At 37.6% G+C, this 24,647-nt stretch overlaps 1 protein-coding gene across 1 annotated transcript in view; it reads left to right on the plus strand.

Moving 5' to 3' along the window:
• Positions 1 to 24,647, plus strand: part of LOC122806635 (cholesterol transporter ABCA5-like) — a 1,155,982-nt gene that overhangs the window by 22,369 nt on the left and 1,108,966 nt on the right. The window contains exon 2 of the mRNA XM_044077221.1: positions 19,576 to 19,695. Within this exon, the coding sequence (XP_043933156.1) occupies positions 19,576 to 19,695 (120 nt within the window). The remainder of the gene's footprint in view (positions 1 to 19,575; positions 19,696 to 24,647) is intronic.

Here is a 24,647-nt window from a genome sequence, read left to right on the forward strand (position 1 = left end):
ATGATTTTGTACATGAAACTAGTAAGACGTGGATTTCTAGTTTCCAGGGTCTGTACATGGCCCACCTTTGTCCAGAGGTATGACTGCTGCTGTTCTGCATTCGTTAGGCATGGAATGTGTTTAGAGGGTGCAGTTAAATAGCAATTCCAGAGGGCCTGATAGATCATGTCTCATGCTATTTAGAAGGTATCCCAGGATATTGTCTGGGCCATCAATGCGGTATTCCTGGCCTTCGCGAGAGCTTTGAGGGACTTTCCCTAGTGATAGTAGGAGGAGTTATATTTGATGGTATTTCCTTAGGGGAAGTTGAGGGGGAGATGGGGTAAAGTTAAAGCTGAATTTATCTGCCAGTAGGTTTGCTATATCTTCTAGCTCAGTATAAGTGACTCCATTAACAATGCACACAATTGTGTATTGCCTTTGAGGTTGCAGACCTAGCTAAAGAATGCCTTATGGGTGTCTTTGGCCTGGGAGGCCAAACTTACCTCAAATTTTACTTTGTTAGACTTAAATTTTCCTTTGAGTTATTTGTTTGTTTAGTTTGATGTGAATGCTTTTATCCTGCCAGGTGCTACATGTCCTAAAGTTTGCCATGACTTTCTTATTTCTGTTATACACCCTACCGATGTTGTGATTCCACCAGGGTGGCATGTTTTTAGAGTTAGTTCTGCACTTATTCCTGGACAGTACTGCTACCTCTATGCAGCTATTAACATGCTTGTATATATATGGTTTGTTTGAACACTTCCATGTAGGCAGCAGTGTTCTCAGGGTTTATGGCGGCTTGAAATGTTGCCAAGTTATCACTTAATAGTAGGAAGTTACCCTTAGAGAAGCTTGTGAACATTCCAGGGTTAGCTGGTGTGCCGGCTTTTATTTTTTACTTCAGAGGAGACCATTTTGTGGTCTGACCTTACTGGAGAGGGCAATTATACTAGGGGATGTGCAAAACTCTCCCATATTGATGAGGACCAGATCCAGTATGTTTGCACCCCTGGTCAGTATATTGAGAATATGATCCAGGGAGTTTGTGTTTACAAAATCCAGGAATCTCTGTGCTTACATATTTGGTGTCATATATGATTCCCAGTTAATAGTTGGGTAATTTAAATCATCTATGAATATGGTATTGGGTTGGATGGTTAGTGTTTTCAGTAAGCTTGAATACATATTATAGGTGTCCTGGGTCATAGAGGGGGACCTGTAGCTTGCAAGAAAGTAGTATGGGATTTTTTCTATGGTGATCTGAACATGGAGAAGCTCGAGTGCAACATCCTGTTTGATCAACCTTGATGCACATTTATTTTTGATTTGTATCGAAACACCTTCGCATTGAGTCCATGTCCATAAAGTAACTGGTCTAAACATGTGGGAGACATTATAACCTTACAATGCCAGTGTGGTGTTTGTGGCTTTAAACCATGTCTCAATGACTGCACAAATGTCAGGATTCTCTAGGGTAAGGAGAGCTTGTAGGGAGTAGAAATTCTTGTTTAGACTCCTAGCATTGAGTGGTAACACCTTTAGATTTCCTTGGTTTTGATTTGCTATGTCAGAAGTATTTTCAGTTTGACATTATCTAAAAAAGGCACTATGGGTGAAGACAACATTTTAGCTAATATTCAAAAGCCTAGAGGGGATGGGTGCAGTCCATCCTTGGCAAAGCAGCATGGTTTGTTGACCATCTCCTTCCATGCTGACAAATATTGCATCCCCTTAGAATGACACCAGAAACTGAGACAATTATTAAAGTTAGTCATCTTCTGTTCATATTGTGGCATCATCCTTGGAGAAGGTAAAATGCTACTCAATGCTAGGCTCATACCAGTCTGGAAAACATATTCCCAGACATCCATGATGTCTGTCTTCATATAGTCTAGAGAGGTATGTCTCAAGTCATTTACACCCACATGGATTACGATGGAGTCATACTGGTACATGTGGTCTACTGATCCAAGTGTGTTCATAATGTGGTGTATTGGCCCCCTGATAAGCAACTGACTGCGACTTTCTCCTTACTCAGCCTAGTGAGAGGGCCTTAAGTATGTCTCATACTGGAGTCTCCAATAACCAGAATGTTGGACTGTGTGGTGGCTTGCCTTATAGGCTTAGAAGCAGAGACTCCATGAGATGTGGTTGCATGTCCTGATGTGGGTGTTGTTTTAAAGAGTGCAGTTGGGGTTGCTGAGGGTATTTGTTATGAGTACTTCATCTAGGTCTTTGGAGTTTAGGAAGACTACATTTAAGTGCTTCAGCATATGTGGGTCTATGTGTCTGCTTTGCGCTTTGTGTGGTGGGTTATACATGTTTACTACTGACAACCCAATTAATATTAGGAGATCTTTTAAATGAGAACTTTGCCATGAGTGACATTGTTATAATATATATCTCAGATACTTTATTAGTTTGTTTGAGAATTAGCAGGTTGCCAGTAAACATGAGGCAATTTCTGCATTACCTCAGGATGGCAATATCCATCAAGCTGGTAATGGAGATAGTGGGAAAGTACAAAAAAATGCAGGAAAACAGTGTTAAACACGAACAAGTGCAGAAACCAAGAAACAAGCATGTAGCACTGTGGAAGGAACAGGCTCGACTCTAGATGCAGGAAAACAAATGTTAATACCAAAACATGAATGCTTTAAATGTATAACAGCTTTGTTGTCCAAGCATGGACTTTATCTTTATGAACAGCACTAACAATCCTACCAGTTTAAATACCTTTTACTCAGAATTCAAGCACTAATTGATTAAATTCAATTAAATCAAGTGACTTGCCCTCCAATCAAAATACTGGCAAAACAAACAAAATATACTATGAAAAATATTAAGGATATTTGTAACTAAATAATTCCAAAATAGTTAAAAATACTCCTATAACTTTTATTAAAATTGTATTAAAAAAATCTATAGCAAGCATAAGCAGATATACACATATGTAAAACCTAAATTCTAAACATCTAGGGTCTCCATCTACTGTCACAACTTAGGCATTACATCAAAACACTCAAAATTCAGGAGCTGGAAAAGCTAGTTATAAATAAACAACTCTATAAAAATATATAAAATGTGAAATGTACTACATAAAATATAAGATATAAAATATATCATATTTTTGGTATATAAAAAATCATAATCTAGCTGTTCTCAACTTTAAGATGGGGGCTAAAGACACATACTCATTGAGTCCTGGTGCCCTATTTGCTTCTAAAACTAGCTGCCAATATACTTCTTTATATTCAACTTTGGTCTCCCAGGGCCCACTTCTAACATCCAAACAGACTTCTTCCAAAACAAAAAAAAATGGAGCTTAGCTTTTTTACAATTTAAACTATGTTTATAAAGCATTGTTGTCATTCTTAATTTTAACATCATAATAATGTTCATAAATTCTCCTTTTGAGCTTGTGCTCAGTCTTTCCTATACAAAAGGCCTCACATATCTCACACTGAGTGATATAAATCACCCCAAAATTATTACAATTGGTGTAGGTGATACAGATATGTTTATTCTTACTCTTGAAGAATGGTGACTACCCATGCAATATATAGTGGCACTGTGCACAGGCCCTACATTTGTAAGTTCCAGTCCTTTTATTACTTAACTTATTTATATAAGTAATGTTTCAGTCAAGTAAATCTTTTATACTTAGACCCTTCTGGAAAATGAATTTAAGAGGGATCCTAGCAGTACCTTCTAAATCTGATAAACTAGTAAACCTTTTCCATTCCTTCGTAATAATATTTTTAATAACATCAGCATCTCCATTAAAATTTATCACAAATGCCCCCTTATAATCTATACCATTCACATTATTGTTAGACAATCTGACATTATCTTCAGTCCTATCCGTGAGGTTGACCATATCCTTTCCTAGAAGCAGTGAAAATCTATCTTTTCTTCCTAACTTAGCTTCTTCCATAATTTCATCTATAAGTTTGAGGGGGTACCTTCTCTCCATAAACATCTCTTTTAATATCTCACATTCTCTAAACAAACCTTGGTTTCAGAAGTCTTCCCATCCTGCATATCCTCACACACTGGCCCTTGACTATACTTCTTTTTTGTTGATAGGGGTGGGAGTTGGTTCTGATGAATAATTTTATATATTTTGAAGGGGAGTTTTTCCGGCAGGTTACTGGGGTAGCAATGAGGGCATTTTCTGCCCCCACTTATGCTAATATCATACTTTTTGTAGATCAATAAGAATATATACATTTAAGAAGCTTTCCATGGGCTTGCTGAAGTGTATAAATACTGACCACATGTGAGCTTGACTGCCATTTTGTAGTAAGCTGTTGAGATGTAAGCATGTATATCTGCGTAGTCTGTCAGTTAATCAGTTCATTTATATTTTGTACTGCTGCTATCCATCCTTATGTGCTTCTGTGTAATAAAGCATATAAACAATGTACCCCACCTATTCATCTTCAACTGTAAACCAGGATGACCGACATGGTGTCAGAATGGGATCCAGATTCAGGATGGAGAGGCACTCAGTTAATGGTGGAGGACTATAGAGGAATCAATCATCCCTACTACACGTATAATTCACAAAAACAGGTCAGAAATGAATTTCAGGTACCAAAACTTGCTTAAATAATTTCTTATTTGAAAAATATAAAACAAAGTACTTAGAGCACTCAAAATGAATTTCTAATTAAACAAAATGTCCAAAACTGCAACATATTAATAAAAATATTCAAAATAGTTATGAAAATTTTTGAAATAATGTCTGAATCACATAAAATGTATAAAATAAGGAAAATGACCGCATTGTTTGCCTCATTAAAGCTATTCAAGATATCCGAAGTGTACAAAGTGTTCACAAGTTTGTGTAGTATTACAGTGCAGTTATTTCACAAAATACAGACATTTCAAAACATATTTCAAAGTACAGTATTTCGAAGAGTTTATTGTGCATTTGAATGTTATTACAAGTATTGGCTGTGTGTGCATGTTTGTATATAATTACACGGGCTATATTTTCACTGTGTTTAGGCATACTTTGTTGGCATGGCTGAAGGATTTAGAAAACCAGGTCCTCTTGTCTTTGATAAAAATATTGCAGAGAATTTGAGAGTGTTTCAGCAAGAGTATGACATTTTTCATACAAGCTACATTTTATGATAAAGATAACCATACACAGGCATTTTTTCTGCTCAATTTAGCTGGTTCAGAAGCCATAGAAAGAGAGTGTTCATTTGAGTATGCACCTGCTGTGTGTTTGCAGGAAAGGGGAAAAAACAACATATACTGCTACTGACCGAGTCAAGGGAAGACCCCGAATGCTTAAAACATAAATTTAGAGAAATGTGTAGCCCCCAAACAAATATTACAATTGAAAGGCACTTATTTTACATAAGGGATCAAAAGCCTGGTAAAGTTTTGAAGCATATATAACTTATTTGGAAAACAAAGCTAAAACATGCAGATTTGGTGAGTTAAGGGATGAGCTGATAAAGGACAGACTTGTGTCTGGTATTAAAGATGATGCTGTAAGAAAGATTTTGCTTTGTGACAGTGTTTTAACTTTGAATAAGGCCACTGAAATTTATCAGATATATGAGCTCACAGAAAGGCACACAAATATGCATACAAATGAAAAATGCATGCTTCCAGTATCTTCTGGTGCTCATGTTGATAGTATGCAGCATGTGGTTAAAAGATACAGGCCCAAGCACATGGCAGCTACTGTGATTCCTGTAACAATCACTGCGAAACCCCATAACTTTCTAGCAAATTGCAGAGTGTATACAGTCTCAGTGAAGCAAAAGGGTAAGTCAATAAACTCAAAGCATGTACCCTCACGTAGCCTCATAGTCAACTGTCATAACTGTGGTGATAATCATATGTCTAAAAGAGAAAAATGCTTAGCCTTTGGTCAGCAATGCCACAGATGTAATAAGTGGAATCATTTCCAAAGATTTTGTAAATCAAAAGAGGCACATTCTTTTATGAAAAGAGAACATTCAGATAGACAGGTTGATCAATTAGAAAGCTGTGACCCTACTTTTTATGTTGGCAGTGTGCCTGTGCTTAATGAAACAGTCAATGCAGTAGATCTATGGGAAAAGAATGAAGTATTTTGTACTGTTCGTATAAATTAAAAAGTCATGGAGCTCAAAGATGACACAGGTTTAGAGGGCACTGTTCAAAGTGCAATGTTATGTCAGCAGAAACATTTGCTAGAGTATGTGCAGGTGAGAAGCTTGATTTGGCAAAGTGTGCAAAGCTAGTTGCTTAGGGTGGTGAAGAAATTCAGACTGAAAGTTCAGTAGTGCTTTCATGTTACTCTGCTGGGGACAGTTATGACTTGCAATTTTACATGGTTAAATGCATGTACAGTCATTATTAGGCCTCGGAGACAGTTTGAAAATGGGACTGCTTTCATTTAATAAGGAAGTCCACCATGTAAACTTGAAAGACCATTGTTCTAATTTCACCCGGTCTGTTTTTTCTACCTATGTTGATCTTTTCAAAGACAAACTAGGCAAACTCCCAGTTGTGTATTCCATGAAGTTAGACCCTGAAGTCAGCCCAGTTGTCAGGTCAGCTCAGAAAGTTCCAGTAGCTATGCAGCACAGAGTCAAAGCTGAGCTAGATAAAATGGTGCAGCAAGGTGTGATTTGTCCAGTTGATGAGCCAACTGAATGGGCATCTTCCATTGTGGCAGCTCATAAGAAAAGCTCAGATGATATCAGAATATGTATTGATGCACAAGATTGGAACAAGGCACTGAAAAGACCTCATCATCTAATGTGTACAGTCAAAGAAGTCACTGCTCTTATGCCAAATGCCACTGTTTTTTCTATCTTAGATAGAAACAGTTAATTTTAGCAAATTTGCTTGACCGAAAGTTTTCATTGCTAACCACCTTCAGCACTCCTTTTGGCAGATACAGATTTTTGAGGATGTCATTTGGGATAAATTCTGCCAATGAAGTCTTCCAGTATGCAATGGAGCAATTTTTTCTGGGTATCCATGTGCTATTATTTATTTTACATTTGTTTACTGGGAAACTCCAACTTTGAACAAAGTCGATTTTCAATAGAGGCCTTGGCAGAAATGCTCCAGACATGTCTTTGTAACATGGGAGTAACCAGAGTACCCAGAGTAAACCTTCACAAATGAAGAGAGGATTTGCAGACACAACAAAGAAGGCACTCCAGCTGAGAATCGAACTGGTGAACCTCTTGCTGTGAGGTGACAATGCTACCGCTGCACCACTCCGCTGTCCATTATAGTAGATGGTATTCTAGTAGAACGTAATGGTGAAGTTGAGCTGAGGCAACAACGTTATTGCTGCACCACTCCGCTGTCCATTATAGTAGATGATATTCTAGTAGAACGTGATGGTGAAGTTGAACATGACAGAAACCTCAAGAAAGTTCTGGAAAGAGCAAGTGAAATGAATCTCAAGCTGAATCCTCAGAAGTGCAAATTCAGGCTATGAGAAGTTACTTGTGTTGGTCATTTATTTACCAGTTCAGGCTTATGACCAGATCCTTCCACGCAAACTGCTATTCTTGAGATGCCAGCTCCAGGCAATGTGCAAGCCCTACAATGTTTTCTTGGCATGGCTAACTACCTAGGCAAGTTCATTCCAGACTTGAGCCAATCTTCAGCACTGCATAGAGAGTTGACACGCAAAGATGTATCTTGGTTATGGTCAGGGCAATACCGGAGATCATTTGATGTCCTAAAACAGAAAATTGCCAGTCCACCAACTCTCGAATACTATAATGTTCACAAACCAGTTACTCTTTCTTGTAATGCTTCAAAGTTTGGTCTTGGTGCAGTCATTCTTCAAGAGGTTAGACCAGTAGCCTATGCATCCAGAACTCTAACCCAAAACAAGATACAGTATGTGCAGATAGAAAAAGAACTCTTGGCAATTGTGTTTGCATGTTCGAAGTTCCATGATTATATTTATGGACGCCCAATTCTTTGCTTCTTCTCTCTCCAAAAGCAAAATGGTAGCACCAATCCCAAGATGAAAGACAGGCTACAGGCTCTTTGGTAGTCAACAGTCTTGTCCTAGATGATGCAAGAGTCTGTAGACTTGTTGTAACCATTTCCTGGTAGATGACTTGAATAGCAACCAGACCAGTCAGGAAGACCCCACACAGACACTTACTACCCAACCAGAAACAGTCAGGAATCAATGTACTATACTCCTTCTATCACCAGAAGAAAAATATAAGCACAAATTCCAAGCTAGTACTTATGAAGCAGTTGTCAGGCTTTCTGGTGATCAGCAGTCTCCAGGAAATAATGTCTTTAGGCTTGTTCTCTCACCAAGAACAAAATAGAAGCACTAATACCAAGATGACTCCTGAGAGGCAGAATGTGGGCTCTCCAGTAACTGGTGGTCTTGGACAGGATGTTGCACGTTTTAAAGGTAAGGTGGAAAAATGGGTTAATATCCTAAGAGTTGCAATATGCACTAAGCAGGTAGATATAAAAGAGGAGGTAAATCATGCTTTAGGAATCTAAGGGGAGAGCCACTAGTTTTAAATGAGCAAGATAGATTAGAAAGGGTAGACACTTACTATACTGTCTTTATGGAATACAATGGGATGGCCAATAAATTTAAATAGCTGAAGGAGAGTGGCTTCACAAAAATGATAATTTTGTGCTTACTGACAATAGTCAATGAAAGAGGAGAAGGAAGGAAATATGTGATTGAATTAACAAAAGGGGTGGGCAAGTATAGAGACAGCTGGGGAAACATTTAATTTCTGTGTGACTCACAAGAGACACAGTGCTGGTCTCTTCTCTAGTTTAAATATGTAATTGAAAGTAGAATACAATTAAAACACTGTATAAAGAAAATATACTGCAATATAGAAAATAGAAGAACATAATGAAGCAATAAAAATGGCAAGAAATCAAAACCAAACTAACCTTTACCTCACAGCAGTTTATGGCAAATCTGGCTGAGTTTTTTTCCCATAAAACACTGAAATGTTTTATTTCACCCCTTAAATACAAGGTTTAATTACTAACTCCACCCTCAGTTCACGGGTAATTAACTTTAATTAACCTTTTCCAGTTTTTGTGTGACTCACTAGAGACTCAGCTCGGGTCTGTTTCCTCGTTGAAATATGTAATCAAAAGCAGATTACAATTAAAACACAGTGTAAAGAAAATACACCACAATATACAAAATAAAAAAAGGAAATGAAGAAATACATATTACAAGAAAGAAAAAACAAACTAACCTTTCCCTCACAGCAGTCTATGACAGAATCTGGGTGAGCTTTTCTAGCAAAACATATACATGTATAGCTCACAATATCTCAGCCTCTAAGCCATTGAGACAAACTATCACACAACCCAATACAACAGTCATTGGAGACTGTAATGTGCAACACACTATGCCCCCCCCCCCCAACCAGGCTCAACAAAGAGTTAGTCACTGTCAGTTACCTATCAGGAGCAAGGATCTGCCAGATCACAAATGCACTCAGGACACTGAACCACAAATACCACTATGACTGCCATAGTCCATGTAGGTGTTAATGACCTCAGATGTACCCCTATGGACTCTGTAAATTAAGACATGATAGAGCTTTCAGATTATGTGTCCTAGGCAGGTATGAGTTTAGCATTGAGCTGCATTCTACCTTCTCCAAGGATGATGCCACAATATAAACAGAAGATGATTTACTTAAATGATTGGCTTAGTTACTGGTGTCATTCTAAGTGGGTCCAATAGTTGTCAGCTTGGGTGGACATGATCAACAGACCATGGTGCTTTGCAGGGATAGTCTGCACCTGTTCCTACTAGACTTTCAGATATTGGCCAAAACATTATCCACCCCTATAGTGCCTTTTTTAAGTAATACTAATCTGATAAACCTTCTAACATTTGTTTAGGTATAAATCCCTATGTCAACCAATGGACAGCAAAATTACTCAGAGATAGGTTCATAGGTGATTACTGGACCACTGACCCAAAGGTCGTTATAAGCATAGCAGTGTGTACTCAATATAATAGTAGGGAAACCCAATGTAAAACATCTTGTCTCAAGATCTTAGCAACAACTCCCTTATCCAGGAGGGTCATACGTGAAATCCCCCTGCAGGAATTTATGGTTTCCCATGCATTCATCCAGGCTAAATTTAAACAGGGTCATAGAGGAGCTTTGTTTGATGTGAATTGGTAGCCTATTGCAAAGGAGTGGCAACCTCCAACAGACATGTCTGTCTCTCCAGCAGGACCTATTTATGTCGCAGGCCAGGTTGAGGTCCCTAAAGTGGGTGACCCTTGTCCTATCTGACTTGTGAATGTGCAGCACTTCCATTAGGTTTGAATCTGAGATTGCTCTGTAGGCCAGGCACAAGTCTCATCTAAGTAGTTTGTACGCTACTGAATACAGTGACAGTGACAGTGACTTCAGTCTGTCAATGTATGACATGTGCTGGAAACCTTGAATTTTCTTGGTTAAAAATTCTCTGAGTTCTCTCAAGTTACTGCAGGTGCCTGGTAAGGTACATACCAAATGGAACATTGTACTCAATTATTAGCATGTTAAGGGTTGAATACATGGGTGTTATGACCCCTTTCACTCTTGAGGCAGTGCCTTTGCTAATGAGGTATGCAAAGTAAAATGCCTTTCTTACCACATTAGACACATGGTGGTCAAAGTTTAGGCTACAGTCAACTTGCATTTCCAAGTCTCTCACTCCTGAGTTGGCACAGTGGTGCAGTAGTTGGCATTGTTGCCTCACAGCAAGAGGCTCTCTGATTTGATTCTCAGCTAGGGTGCCTTCTGTGTGGAGTCTGCATGTCCTCCCTGCATTTGCGTGTGTTTCCTCTGGGTACTCTGGTTTCCTTTCACATTCCAAAGACATGGGTCTGGAGTGTTTCTCCCTGGGCCTCTGGTGAAAATGGGCTCTGGTCCAGTCAAACTTTCATGGTAAACAAATGTTAACTAAATTTATTATTTATATGATAGTCTGCAGGGATGTTATTTTTACCAAAGGGGATTATAATGCATTTTTTACCACTGAGTTTGAGTCCATGGCTTTGGCACCGGTCATACATTTGTATAAGTCCCTCTTGAAGTATATTGACATAATTTGGTGTTTCACTGATTGCACCTAATTTGCAGTCGACAGCAAACTTAGTCAGCTACAGCCCCTATGTTTTGGCCTGAACGTCTGAGAAGTATATTCCAAACAATAGGGGGAGACAAGTGCCTTATCCAGTAATAACCTTTACTTGATTTGTGAGTGATATTTTCATGTTAGAAATTTTGTTCTTGAGACATTGCCTAAAAAAGCACTATGGGGTAGGCAAGTGCCTTAGCCAGTAATCAAAAGCCTAGAGGTGACAGGTGAAGGCCATCTCTGGCAAAGCTGCGTGGTCTATCAAGCAGTTTACTATCATAATCTCGAAATGCACTCGGTCAAGTAGCAGAATGTTGAAAATACACTTTCAAACAGGGGGGAAATAGAAACTTACAAATACCAATGCTTGAATATTGATGTCTGGACAGCACATGCAGGTCAACGGGCACATTTTCAAAATGGTGATTGCCAAGCACTTGACTTTAACATGGTTCGAGATGGGGCCTGAAAAACATTTTCATTTTCATTATTAAACTTTGATGAGATGACTCGACCAAGTGCCTTTCCAGATTATGATAGTAAACCCTATCAACTATGTCATCACAACCTGGCAGGAACTGGATTCCTTTAGAATGACACCAGAAACTAAGCCAATTGTTGATGTCAATCATTTTTTGTTTATATTATGGTATCAACCTAGGTAAGGGTAGAATGCTGCTCAAGGCTAGGGACATACCTGCCTGGGACATATATTTATAGAGCTCAATCACGTCTCTCTTTATATAGTCCATTGAGGTACATCTCAAATCATTCACACCAATATGAGCTATGACGGAGTCATTACAGTATTTGTTGTTAAGAGACTTGAGTGCATGTGTGATCTGATGGATCCTGGCACCCAATAGACAGCTGACTGTAACCTTCTCCTTGTCCACTCTGGTGAGTGGAACATAGTTTACCGCCATTAGGTTGGAAATAAAAGATGTGCCCAATCAAATATCTGATTCAAAATCTCAGAAACTGCACTTTTGACTTCTGAAATCAGCAAAAGTGTTACATAACGAATCCCACAATCTGGAAATATTGAATGTGTTCGAAACACCCAACATTTCCAGATGTCTCCAAACACAGTTATGCAGCCCCCTGCACCCCCATACCCCCTGCTAATTTAATATACTAACTCTGAGATCACACTACAGTAAAGGAAAGGGTACATGTCCCAATCCTCATGGTAGTGCGATCTGCACTCAGAATGCCGAATTCACAGGAGCAAATGCACACTGGCATTCGCTCATTTGAATTCACATATGTTTCGAAATGTACAAATTTTGCCATGGTACTTTCGCACTTTAGGGCATCATACAATGGACTTGCAACCTTATGGAGATAAACCATGGAACATCTGTGCGTCTCACAATGGAGTCACCTATGGCTATAAAATTTGGTTTGGATGTGCTTTGCCTTAGGGGCCTATTTGATGAGACACTGGTGTTTGTGTAGCATTCATGAAGTTAGGAATGTGGAATAAACCAGCAAGAGGCCTGTTACAATTGTTGTCCCACAGCAGTTGGTAGTGAGACCTCTCCTGTTCAAAATGTACTTCTCAGAAGTCAAGAGAAATGTAGAGGGCTTTTGGCTGGCCAAATATGCCGACAACTGAAAGCTGAGTGCAATCGCTGAATCCCCCAAAGATGTATATATCCTTCAGAAGGGTCTCACTCAGACAAATAACTGATGCCAAAACCATAGCCTAAAACTCAAAGCAGAAAAATACATAATTATACCCTTTGGGAAGACAACCACCCCTGCAAATTGCAACATTAATAATAATCCCCAAAGAGCAGACACAATGGTAAGGCCATGGGAACTCAGGTTGACAGTAAGCTGAACTTTGATTGCAGTTTGTCCATGGTAGTAAGAAAATAATTTTATGTGGTGCAACTTATAAGTAATGGCATGGCATCCAGATCTAAGGAGATCATAGTCTTGCTACACTCAGCCTTCAAAATTAGGGCAAGAATGGATAGGCTTAAAAGGCACTAGGACTAGACTACAAACCTCCTATGACCCCTTGAAATGTCTTTGGTCTTGGTTAGCATTTTCAGGAAATGATCTTTAGCAATAATTTGAGGAGTAAGGGATTCAAATACTTCAAGACTTTGGATAGAAACCTCAGGGATGTAGTTTGGACTACATTTTTGTTTCAAGAATACTGGCAATGTCCATTGAGTCAGAATAGGAGGCAATGTAGTGTGCTGTTTCTTAGTTTTCTAACAAAACTAAAGAAAGAAATTATAATTATATTTGGTTTCATAGGCCAGCCTAAGTTCATGTGCTCCTTTAATGGGCCTGATAGTGTTTTCTTCTTTTTATTTTTGTAATGCTTACATAGTACATCTTGAGTTAAAATGTTGTGACCCCTCTTATGTCTCTGTTGTTTCTCGGAGGAGGTTAATTCCATGTCATGTGCAGGAAAAAGTAAGCCATTGTCATTTAGAAAAGAGTAACTGCCTTCAAATTATAAAATGCTACAAGTTCCCATGGAAAGATAATCTGCGTTGTGTTGTAGGACATGATGTGTTTGACTTAAATGTGCATGCAGAAGCTGGTTAATCAGCCACTGCAATATCCGTTTTGTGTATCAGGTGTTTTGAAAAGTCATTATAAACCAAAGCATGCTCTATACTCCATATATTGAATATTATGTAAGGAGCATACCCTCTCAGAACTGTCATCTTCTTAATGTAAGATAAGAACTGAAAAATTATAGAAAGTGGTTTACTGCCATGGGAGAGGAACAGGCAAGGAGCAGTAGGCTTGTACAATAGAAGAGGCAAATTCTGGTCTGACTTGAAAGTAGGATGAATCCAAGCTCAAAGTAAATTAACAGGAAGCTTCTGTTTACATTCAGTAAAATTTATATAATATTTATATGATTCCAGTTTAAATGACTATCAATCCTTTCAAAGAGCTTTTGAATAAAATCTAATCAAAATTTGATCTACATCTTATTTTCCAGATGGACAAAGCTCCAAGTTAGTCATTGCCATTTCTTGGTGGATAGGCTGTCCTTTAGCTTCCTGATAGCTGCTTTTATTTTTACAATCTGAGATTGCAGTGTAGACTGAATGAATCAATTAATAAAGTTAATTAGTGGCTAAATGTAATGAAATTACCTATGACAGAGAATGACATAACCACAACCTACACATAACATTTTAGTTTAATTTCTTATTTCTTCCTTCTCTTCGTGTGATTTAATTGGGTTTATTCTAAAATTGTCACCTGCATTCTATTCTCTCATACCCAACATGAAAACAGTTGTCTGCATGAATTCGCTTCTTAGTTGAGGTATGCAAAAGTTAGGAGCATTACAGATGCAACTGAGCAAGAGCTAGGTCATCATTCACTGAAATTATCCCACAAGGAAATATACCCTCTTGATTTGATACAACTGGTTATATTTCATTGAAGGGATACAATTGACTGGTGCATTTTACTCTTTATACCATGCAGGAAACATCTGATACACAAAAGATTCATTAAGAAGAGTTAGGTGAGACAGTTGTCAATTGATGTCACATAGGTCAGCAATTGTGGATTCTGCAAAAATACTTTTCCTTCAAGGTATATTCCTGGTTGGTATAGTGGTTAAGGTATTTACCTTAGAGACATAAGTTGCAGGATTTAATTCTTGCATGGGGTAATTGGCTAGGCTTAAAGTGGCCTACACAGTAGTTAGCCTAGTACTAATCTATGAACCTAAGTCTTAATGGGTTAAATATCATTATATACCATCAATGAAAGTGTTATACTGTGGTGGTGGTGCTGCGGTAGCATTGTCGCCTCACAGTAAGATGTTGTCGTGTTCGATTCTCAGCTAGAGCATCTTCTGTGTGGAGACATGCATGAATGGGCATACCTTCGTTAAAGGTTGTGCGTCAGGGCTGGCAACTCGGCACGTAAAAATCTACTGCCAATCATTAGTGGACCGGAGTTCCGCTGTGGCGACCCCTAACCGGGAAAAGCCGAAAGACACAACAACAACCATCAATGAAAGTGTTAACAGAAGAGCATTTGCTTTAAAGATTTCACAGTTAGACTTAGACTGGACTGTTTTTCATTGATCAAAACAAAGTTATCACTATTAGACAGTCATCAGTTTAATGCATTATCCATTACCTCAAATAAAATACCATATTGTTTATTTTTCAGCTGCTTCAATTCCCTTTTCTCTAAAGCAGTAAACAGCCTTAAGACAATGGCTGATATTACGAAATGCACCATTACCTGTATGTGATGTGGGTGCATAATTTTCTCTTTCTCTCTCTTTCCCATTTATGGACCATGTGGCACCTTCAACGCTCATTGTTTCTGTAGCAGTTATGGGTTTTATAAGCTCAGATCACTAGCCCAAGGCCCAGCCCTCCTTGGAGGGTGCACATGCATCATTTTACCTGCACCAAACTGGTTCTTCCATTGTGGCATATGTCCTAATATCATACACACAGTGTTTGCTGGAATACCATCCTGCGTCTCCTTTTAATGCTTTATGTAATCTTTCAACAGCAATATCAGATTAAGCTTTTTTCTAAGTCAGTCTGTGTCTAGTCTCATAGCAAACCAGGACAATATGGCAAGCACCTTTTAGAAATAGTCTTCTAGTGTGACTTATCTTTCTTTATATCAGATCATTGCCTCCCATATGAACTGTTATCAGTTTGAATCTTTCTTTATATCAGATCATTGCCTCCCATATGAACTGTTATCAGTTTGAACACACCTAATTCCCTGCAGCATTCACAGCACTGGCACAACAGTATAACATGAGCTCCTATGCACCGAACTTTTACTTGGTATATGCCATGTGCACTTGCGTTTCACCTAGAACTGACAGGATATGTACTCTTCCCAGTATATCAGTGAAATACCACATGTCCATACCTACCATGATCATGCTCATTTCAAGAAGACTTGAATCAGTTACTGAAGACCCTACTTCCACCCATAATATAATTCCCACTCGATCATGGGGTTTTTTTGTCTCTAAAGCTACATTTCTCTCATTGTTGTACAGGTTTTAAGTGTCCCATAAATGCTGTCAGGCTTCAGCTATTTGCCATTTTAATGCTGCTAGACATAAAGATATAACTTTATGAATGGGATATAGAAACTATCTGTCATTCTGGACACAACAAGTGCCTTTCTCATAATTGTTATTTTTTGCTGAGCATCCGTTCTGATACCAGTAGCATAGTGCACTCTCCTGAAAGTACATCTTTGTGTGCAAGTCGGAGTAAGTAAATATGCAATGATAAAGTGGGCTCTCTTACACTCCAATAATTACTTAATTTCCTTGATGTTCCTGAATGGTATTAGAGCCATGTAAGTGTATTATGCATATTTATTACAGAACTGTGTCATACCATCCTGCTAAAGGCTCTCTATTCCTCCGCTCTGTTCCATCAGCTCTTTAACTATGAATGCTGATTTGATCTTTCAAATAACAATACAAAGAAAGAGACACAATAATATTTACCTCCAGCCATGATCATGTGGCTTCATATGCAATATGGAAACTCTCACTCAGACTCCTTTGTATAACCCCTGTAGTTCTCTTGCCTGACAACATCTCCAGCATTTATACAAACCATAAAGGTGACCACTCATTGAAATATCATTATTTAGTGGGTCAACTCCCTTTTTGTTTTAAATCAGAAGTAGTCCAGAAATGATAAACTGAAGTTTAAAAAAAAAAGAAAAAGAAAAAAAACACAGGAAGACGGAATAGAAATATACTTCTTTGTTAAACAATAACCGTTAAACAATAACCTTTGCACCCTTGGTAAAAATGTCCTTTCCACATGTTACAGAACAATGACACTCTAGTGATTAAATGCACTCAAACCAGTCAGTTAGCCAGTATGGAACAGTTTCAATTAAATAATCGAACCTTTAGCAATTGTCAGTGATGCAGAGGGAGTGAACCCTGACTGCAGCCAGGACTACCTGAGTTTGGTTGGTGGCACAGGTGTTTGACAACACAGGCAGGGAGAATGGGTGTACACATGCTGGATGGAGGGACTGTGCCTTGGGACAGAGTTCTCTGGTGGAGAGTGGAGATAGTACCTCCTGTGGATTGCAGGGGCATTTTGCTGATATCATCCATTGTGATGAATATCCTAACTCATTTTAACCCTAGCAGTATCACCAGACAGAGATGAAATTACCAAAAAAAAAAAAAAACTGAATGCACATTTGCAGTAGGTCTTTTCTGCTCTGTTAGCTTATCTCTAGCTATACACCTCCTTCCTGTTCTCCAGCTCTACAGTCCACATACAATCAGAGATTATATCTCAGAACATTACAGCATGGTGGGGGTACCATTTGTAAATCTGCTTGTAACCCTACAAAACACACTCCTCCATAGCGTTGTTGTATTGTTGAAATTACATGTCACTTTGTTGTTCTCTTTACTTATATTGCATATTGCTTCTCAGCTGAAACTGTCATCATTAAGGTAAATAACAAATTATCTATTTTCTTTTCAGCCAGTTTCTCATTTCTATTATACCTTCGGAACTTATATGAACTAGGGAAATTAGCAAACCGCATCTGTCCACTGCAAATGTGGCAAAACTGGGTAAAACATCTTATTAAAGTTTTTACAGCTTTCCATTACAAGTACTAGGAATCGAGCAAGTCAGAGGAAACAAAAGTGCTACAATTGCTTTGTGGCAACATTATCAATTAACCTCTTATTTGCAATAAAATAGATGTTATCAGTTTATTTCAGTCTTTAGAGACATGCTTCATAATCACTATCCTTAGTCCTGACATTTACTGCATAGTTTGTTATTTTGCTTAGTCACATGATGGCTAACATAAGGCTCCATTCCTGTGGGACTTATGTTTCACTGTACTTTTCAGTGAGGGAAGTTCAATTTTGCCACCTTCTTTAACATGTTTTGCATATTTTCTATTCTATGCCATAAATTATGCATCCTATTTTTGGCCATTTCTGTGCTCATTAATACTAAGTGCTGTTTTTCAGGCTCTCAACAACCTGCTAAACAACTCACAGATAGAGTAATTTGTAACTCCTTTTCATTGCTGGCACTTTATTAAAGAATTTTTAAAAATTCATTGACATTATACAAAATACAACTTAAGCTACACAACTTCGATGAACAATTTAAAGTTAAGGTTAGATACAGTATGTCCCTGTAGTGAGCCACATCATATTTAATAGTAGTATTAAATAACAAAATCAATGCTTAGAAGACTAGTTAGTTGTATAAGTTTAACTAAATAGGATCATAGCATCACGGAAAGAACTGGACAAGTGGAATGTGTTAGGGTAAATAGGCTAGTAAACAGCAAGGCAAAGTAATTCAAGTCATGTGAGCAGCAGACAAAACATTTGTTTCAGAGAATACCAATGACACCGAGCTCCTTCTAGATCTGCTGTTTTTCATGGAAATATCCCATACTCTAAGTGATATTTTCAAAGATACAATATGTTATTAGCAGACTTAATCCCCTCATGCAAAATAATAGTTCCACCTTTATTATAACCACCTAAGTTGCTTCCTATTTTGAGTCCTAGAACTATTTAAAACAAGTCATACAGGCAGTTGTGTAACGCAAGCAGGATTCTGCATCAGAAGTACCCTCTACTTTACAATATACATTAGAAACAATAAGATTTCTGTTTTAAAGGTTCCACATATCACTGTGGTCCTTTTGTACTTCCTGCACATTTAACATCCAGGTGTTTCAACTTTTTTTTTTTTTACTATCAGTATCTACCCTTATTTACCATGGCCACCATTGAACCACATACTATAGACCTCCCTTGCTATTTTTTTTTCTTATTCATTGCTGTCATGTGCGTTAATTTTTAGATAGAACTTCTTGGCAAACCTTAATCTTGTTTACCATGCTCAAGGCCTTATTCAGCTTCAGACCTCCTACTATCGTATACCTTGTCTTAACCTCCCATCTGCATTCAGAACCTCCTCGATTACCCCATCCATATTCTTCCTTTCGACAGCTATCTTTCAATGGACTTCCTCCCTACTAGCATGTTTAGAGGTGATGAAAATAATGTTTATGCATTTATGTACTGAAACAAATAAAACCAAAAAGAAGCAATGCACTGCATTATTCTCACATTTACCCTTTATGGCTTATATACTAATGAAGTGACTATAGTTCGTCCATTTCTAACAAATATTTTTGCAGGTTTATATAGTCTTTTTCTGTTTATGTAGATTTTTCATATATTGACTTGTTATAATAATCACTTATTGTAATTTTTTTATGATTTTTTTCAGTATTAGCCTTGAATGATGTGCTAAGTATTGTTTGAAGTTAGTATAACAGTATGAAGCTGTTGATAGTTTCAGGAGCATGACTCTTTCTTCAGTTTCACTTTCTAATTTGTTTGTTCATTATTTATGAATAATAGAATTAATGGTGTTTTCACAGGTCCAGAAAATATTAAAAACTTTGAATATTGAAAACATCTCCAAGTCTTATGCAAACAGCTTAAGCGGAGGGCAGAAAAGAAAACTTTCCCTTGCAATTGCAATATTAGGAGACCCACAGGTAAGCAAGTATCATCACTACATTTATGCCATCTACTGTCTCTCTGTTGTGTTAAAATGCAGCAGTATTGCTCAGAACTTTTTTGGGAATGAGCTACCATTTATTTTCTATTTATTGAAATTTGTTATCTAGAAAACTAGCCGACCTTGTAGTCTTCTAATAAAAAGACCATGATGTTATTCCTAGAATCTTAGAACCTATATCTCTGGGCCTATATCAAACACATTACACATTTTGTGAAATGTTAAAAATATCAACCATGTAAAGCTACATTTTTATATAAATGAGACCAATCCTTTTTGTGTTGTTTAATGTTGATCTGTGAGCCTCAGACAATGCTTCCCTGTGTTCCTGGCTTTCATTTTTTGGAGTCTGAGAAATCAAGCTGCAACCTCCTTAACAGTAGAAGCTAATCTGTGTCAGTGTGCATGTCTTAATATGCCAGAAGATTAGATCTGAAAGTTATAGGTAACAAAGTTCAGCACATATCCTAACTACAAAATTTAGTACAAGTTTCTCAAGATAATTTTCATTAAAGTGCAATAACTCATGTAATGTGTTGAGATGACTAACCTAGAGGAAATAGAATAAAACCATTTAAACATATTGAAAAGTAAAAAAAAAAATGGAAATTCATATTGAAAAGCACCCCGACTGGAAGAGCACGTCATTCTGCATACAACAGGCACAAGATAGCAAGATAGACTGATAGACTGATAGATAGATAGATAAATAGATAGATAGATAGATAGATAGATAGATAGATAGATAGATAGATAGATAGATAGATGGATAGATAGATTAGCTTTCCATTTGGAAAGTCGCTGTCTGAACTATTGCTTTCTGAACAGGTGAAAAAATAAACCCTTGCTTTTACAATGCACTTTTACTAACTCTGTGACATTCTGGTAATCTTTTGCAACATTGGGAGCACCTCACTACCTGGGCCAGAATGTCTAGCTTATCCCCCAGTATGTGAACTATTTCTGGTAAGGAAGAGAATCCATAAAGTGGAGAACAGTCTTGTGATGCTGGGTTGGGTGAAGAAATGTTAGCTCTTGGTGCAAGGTCATTCTCTATGTTTCTGTGTGGGTTTTGTTGTAATCCCAAACTTCAGTGTATCCTGCTGTGATAGGAGCAGTAGTGTCCGAACCATAATGCAGGTATCCTCCCATCCATTTGGCAATACCAGCTACATCACAGAGCACTGCTTGGCATTTGAATGTAAACAACCTGTGTGGGGAGAACCAGCATTGTGGATCATTTTGCCTCCCACTCCAAGACTGGGCAAGCAGACATTATCCATTCATTCTACCTCCCTAGGCTAATTCTTCTAAATCGTATATCATTGGTCAATTGCAGACCATCTGAATCACAGTTGAGATTTTATCCATCTACTTCACTGAACATGTAGATAAAATAAAAATATAAAGAATCCTGAGGACCACAATTAAAGGCAAAGGGTAACACAGACCAGTGCATTTTGCTGGAGAAAGCTCCATGGCACCACCATGAAGTCAATGATATTAGAACCTAAGTCAGTAGTACCCTCTCGTTTGAACATTATGTAGCAACAGTAGAAAGAAAATCCTTTTGTTTTTCAAACTGTCTAAAGGCATGTCATTCAAGTCAAATGAAGTTATTAACCCTCTGCATGCTGCTCTAATTAAATCAGCTACCAAGTACCACTCCCCCTTTGGTGGTACCCTTTTCTTGACATGTTAAACAACTCAAAAGGCCCAAAGATTCCTAGCAAAAAAATTGTTGGCCTAAAACCTCTCTTCTTAAAGCACTATCACTTTATATGACTTCATATAGGCTCTTGCAAGGTGACCTGTTTCCTGCATTCTACAATGTTAAGGAGCCTGTCCTCTTTGAGCTGCAGCATACCTCTCAACCTCTTAGAGCAAGAAATCTGGTTAAAGTCACAAATAATGGGGGGACAAAGGCCCAAAAATAGGGATACTTTTTAAATAGTGCTGCTACAAACTTAGGAAGTTGGCAGACTAACAGGTTTTGCATTACCATGAATTTTCTGAAGGATATTAATGCTGAAGCTCAAATGTCTGCCATTATTTTCTGACTTCAGTCTTCAATGATTTGTGAGGGATTTGTGAGGGATTTACCAGAAAACCACAATTTAATGAGAAACAGGCCAAATATATGAAGCAAAAATCTGGGCATTTTGCGAAAATCTGGACAATTGAGTGGCATGATCTGCTGTAACTTTGCAAGTTAAATAGTTCCACTAATAACAGAACAAAATATTTAAATCTCCACCAGCACATAACTAAAACACAATGGAGAAACACATTTATTACTCAGTAGTTGCCATACCTCTGGAACAGACTTCCACTGAAAGTTAAGCCAACTGACACCCTCACATCCTTCAGATTATACCCGGGTGATCAGAAAAGTACATTTAATTTACTGCAGGAATGATCTACTTGACCTTTCTTGGGAGGGGGATATTGGCAAGGTATAAATGGTCATCATCATTATCATCATAATTTCCTATGATTCTGTGATTATTTGATACCATCTCTTATTTAATAATTCTTACTCCAGGGATGCATAGCCTTAGGAGAAAGAATGTGCCCTTTCCCAAAACTATGCAACCTTGTATTTAAAAAAACACTATGATATTTTATTTGATGGCTTTGTGCTAACTGGAACTAAGTCAAAGTGCTGATTGCTGACTGTGATAATAGAAGCATACAACAGAGTAATGGGTTTGGTATTAGATATATAAAATTTCTCATTCTGTAGGGATATGGTGCAAGTTCTAAGATGAATAAGAAAGCCCTGTAACACAATATATTTTGTATATATTTTGTACATTTAACAGTAGACAGTAATATTTTCCACTTATCCACTTTCTGTGTTTTTATGCAGTTTTACGTTTACCTTTTATAGAGTAAAACTAGTCATAGTTATTGGTAAGTTTTGCAAATTACTTTAGTGGTTTGATTCAAGATCACCTTGTGTTAGGTTAACAGACGTTATTTTTGGAATGGGAATATTTCTGGGCTGACTTTTTATTGGCAGGATTATTATTGACTGGGGTATGGTTTGGAGGATAGTATGTGTATGTTTTTTTCCTCTCTTTTAGCTCTTTTCTTTTCATTTTGGGCTTCAAAGTTTGGGGAGTGACATTGGGAGTTATTAGATATTTGTTAGGGAAGTTATTTACTTTGCACAGAAGTTGAGTGGATTTAGAAATTAGGATTGCTATGGGGGTGCTTCCTTGGGATGGTTTCCATTTAGGTTTGGCGGCAGCAGTTGTTAAGGCATGAGATTGTGTAATTAGAGCACTGAAGACCATGGAGGTGCTTGGAGCAGGATTAGTGGAGAGGGCAGATCTCTTCAAGCAAGGTTTAGCAGCTATAGAGGTTGCTAGGAAGAAATGTTTTCCCCGGGTTATATTCTTTGTTTTACAGGCAGATTAAACTTTTCATTAGGGGAAGCCTTATGATTTCCTTTTTTGTGTAATTTTGTGGCAATCTGGTATTGGTTGTGTGGCTGTTAAAGTACATACCTTTATATCCCTTTAACAAAAAGCATTATTTACTTTTCACTTATATTAGAGTGATTTTATTATTCAGTCATGTTATGCTAAACAAGGCAACACTATTACAAGGACAATGGGTATTCAGCTACTTTGTTGCTAGCTGTGGATGTTCACAGTTGTAACCTGCAAATTACTGGCCTGCACATTGTAATCCACAAGTCACACCTTTATTAGTTGTGAAAGATACTCAGGAACATTGTTTACTTACCTAGACTATGTCTGATCACTACCAAGTATGCAATAATTGTAGCTAATAATCCAAGACGTTAATTACACCTTTATGAGTTGTGTAGGCTTTTGGCATGTTTTTATTTTTTGCCATATACCATTTCTACAGAACTGAACATTATGTTTATCACTGTTGCTTAATGGCATTATATTGCCATAACTATTTTAAAATTGTTGTAGTCAAAATCAAATTAAGAATGTGGTGATATTAATTGTGTAAAAGGCAGCAATCAAGAAAACCTTCTGCTATCTAAGCAATGACCGCCACATTCCCACCTAAAATCCAAATCATAGCAAATATCAATTTTTTGTGTGGTTAATGGCTATTCTTTGTAATTTTAGAGGTCTTCAGCTGATACAAGGAAAGTTTTCAAAAAGCCATACCTAACCATATTAGACCTTCCTTAATAACTACAAGATGGATTTTAGAGGCAGTTATGTGATTGAGCTCCTAGGACACTCAGCTTAGACTAATGATACCAAAAGATTCTCAGATATGTGTTAATAAAATGCCTCTATTTCCTTGAAGAAAGTAACAACAAACATTGTAGAGAACTGCCTTCATCAACATGCATTTTAGCAAAATCATCATAGACAATGACTGCTACAAATTTTGGGCTCAAAAATGTGAATCTGAAATGCTACAGAATAATAGGGTAATAAGTTTGGTGAACAAGTTAATTGGCAATTGGCCATCAAGGAGCTTGATGCTTTGGATGGCTTGCTGTAATGTATGGGTGCCCATGTAGTCATCCAGTTCTTTTGTATGGATTGACAGGCAGAGTTTTGTTGAAATGGTTGAGTTTATTCCACTGGTATTTACTGTCTTTGTGATGTGAAGTTGTCACTTTTCATGCTATGGCTGATAGTATCTTTTAATGAAGCCAAATATTTTCTTGTGTTCAGGTGACCAGGGACGTATTCTAAGCAAAGAGCTTCAAATTGTGAAGTGCCCTTTAATGCACTGAATCCCAGGCATAGGTCTCCATAAAACAAATATTATATAGTATGGAGAAGAAACTAACAATGGTTATAGTCTTTGACTATAAGGCAGTCCCTGAACCCTTTGATTTTCTTGGTGAAGAAACTTTGCACTTTCTCTAACTCTGCTAAATGGCATGTCATTAGGTTACACAGCAAGGTGCAGTATTTT

This window comes from Protopterus annectens, chromosome 7.part0 (genome assembly GCF_019279795.1).
Source record: "Protopterus annectens isolate FY-2018-M chromosome 7.part0, PAN1.0, whole genome shotgun sequence".
Taxonomy (NCBI): Eukaryota; Metazoa; Chordata; order Ceratodontiformes; family Protopteridae; genus Protopterus; species Protopterus annectens.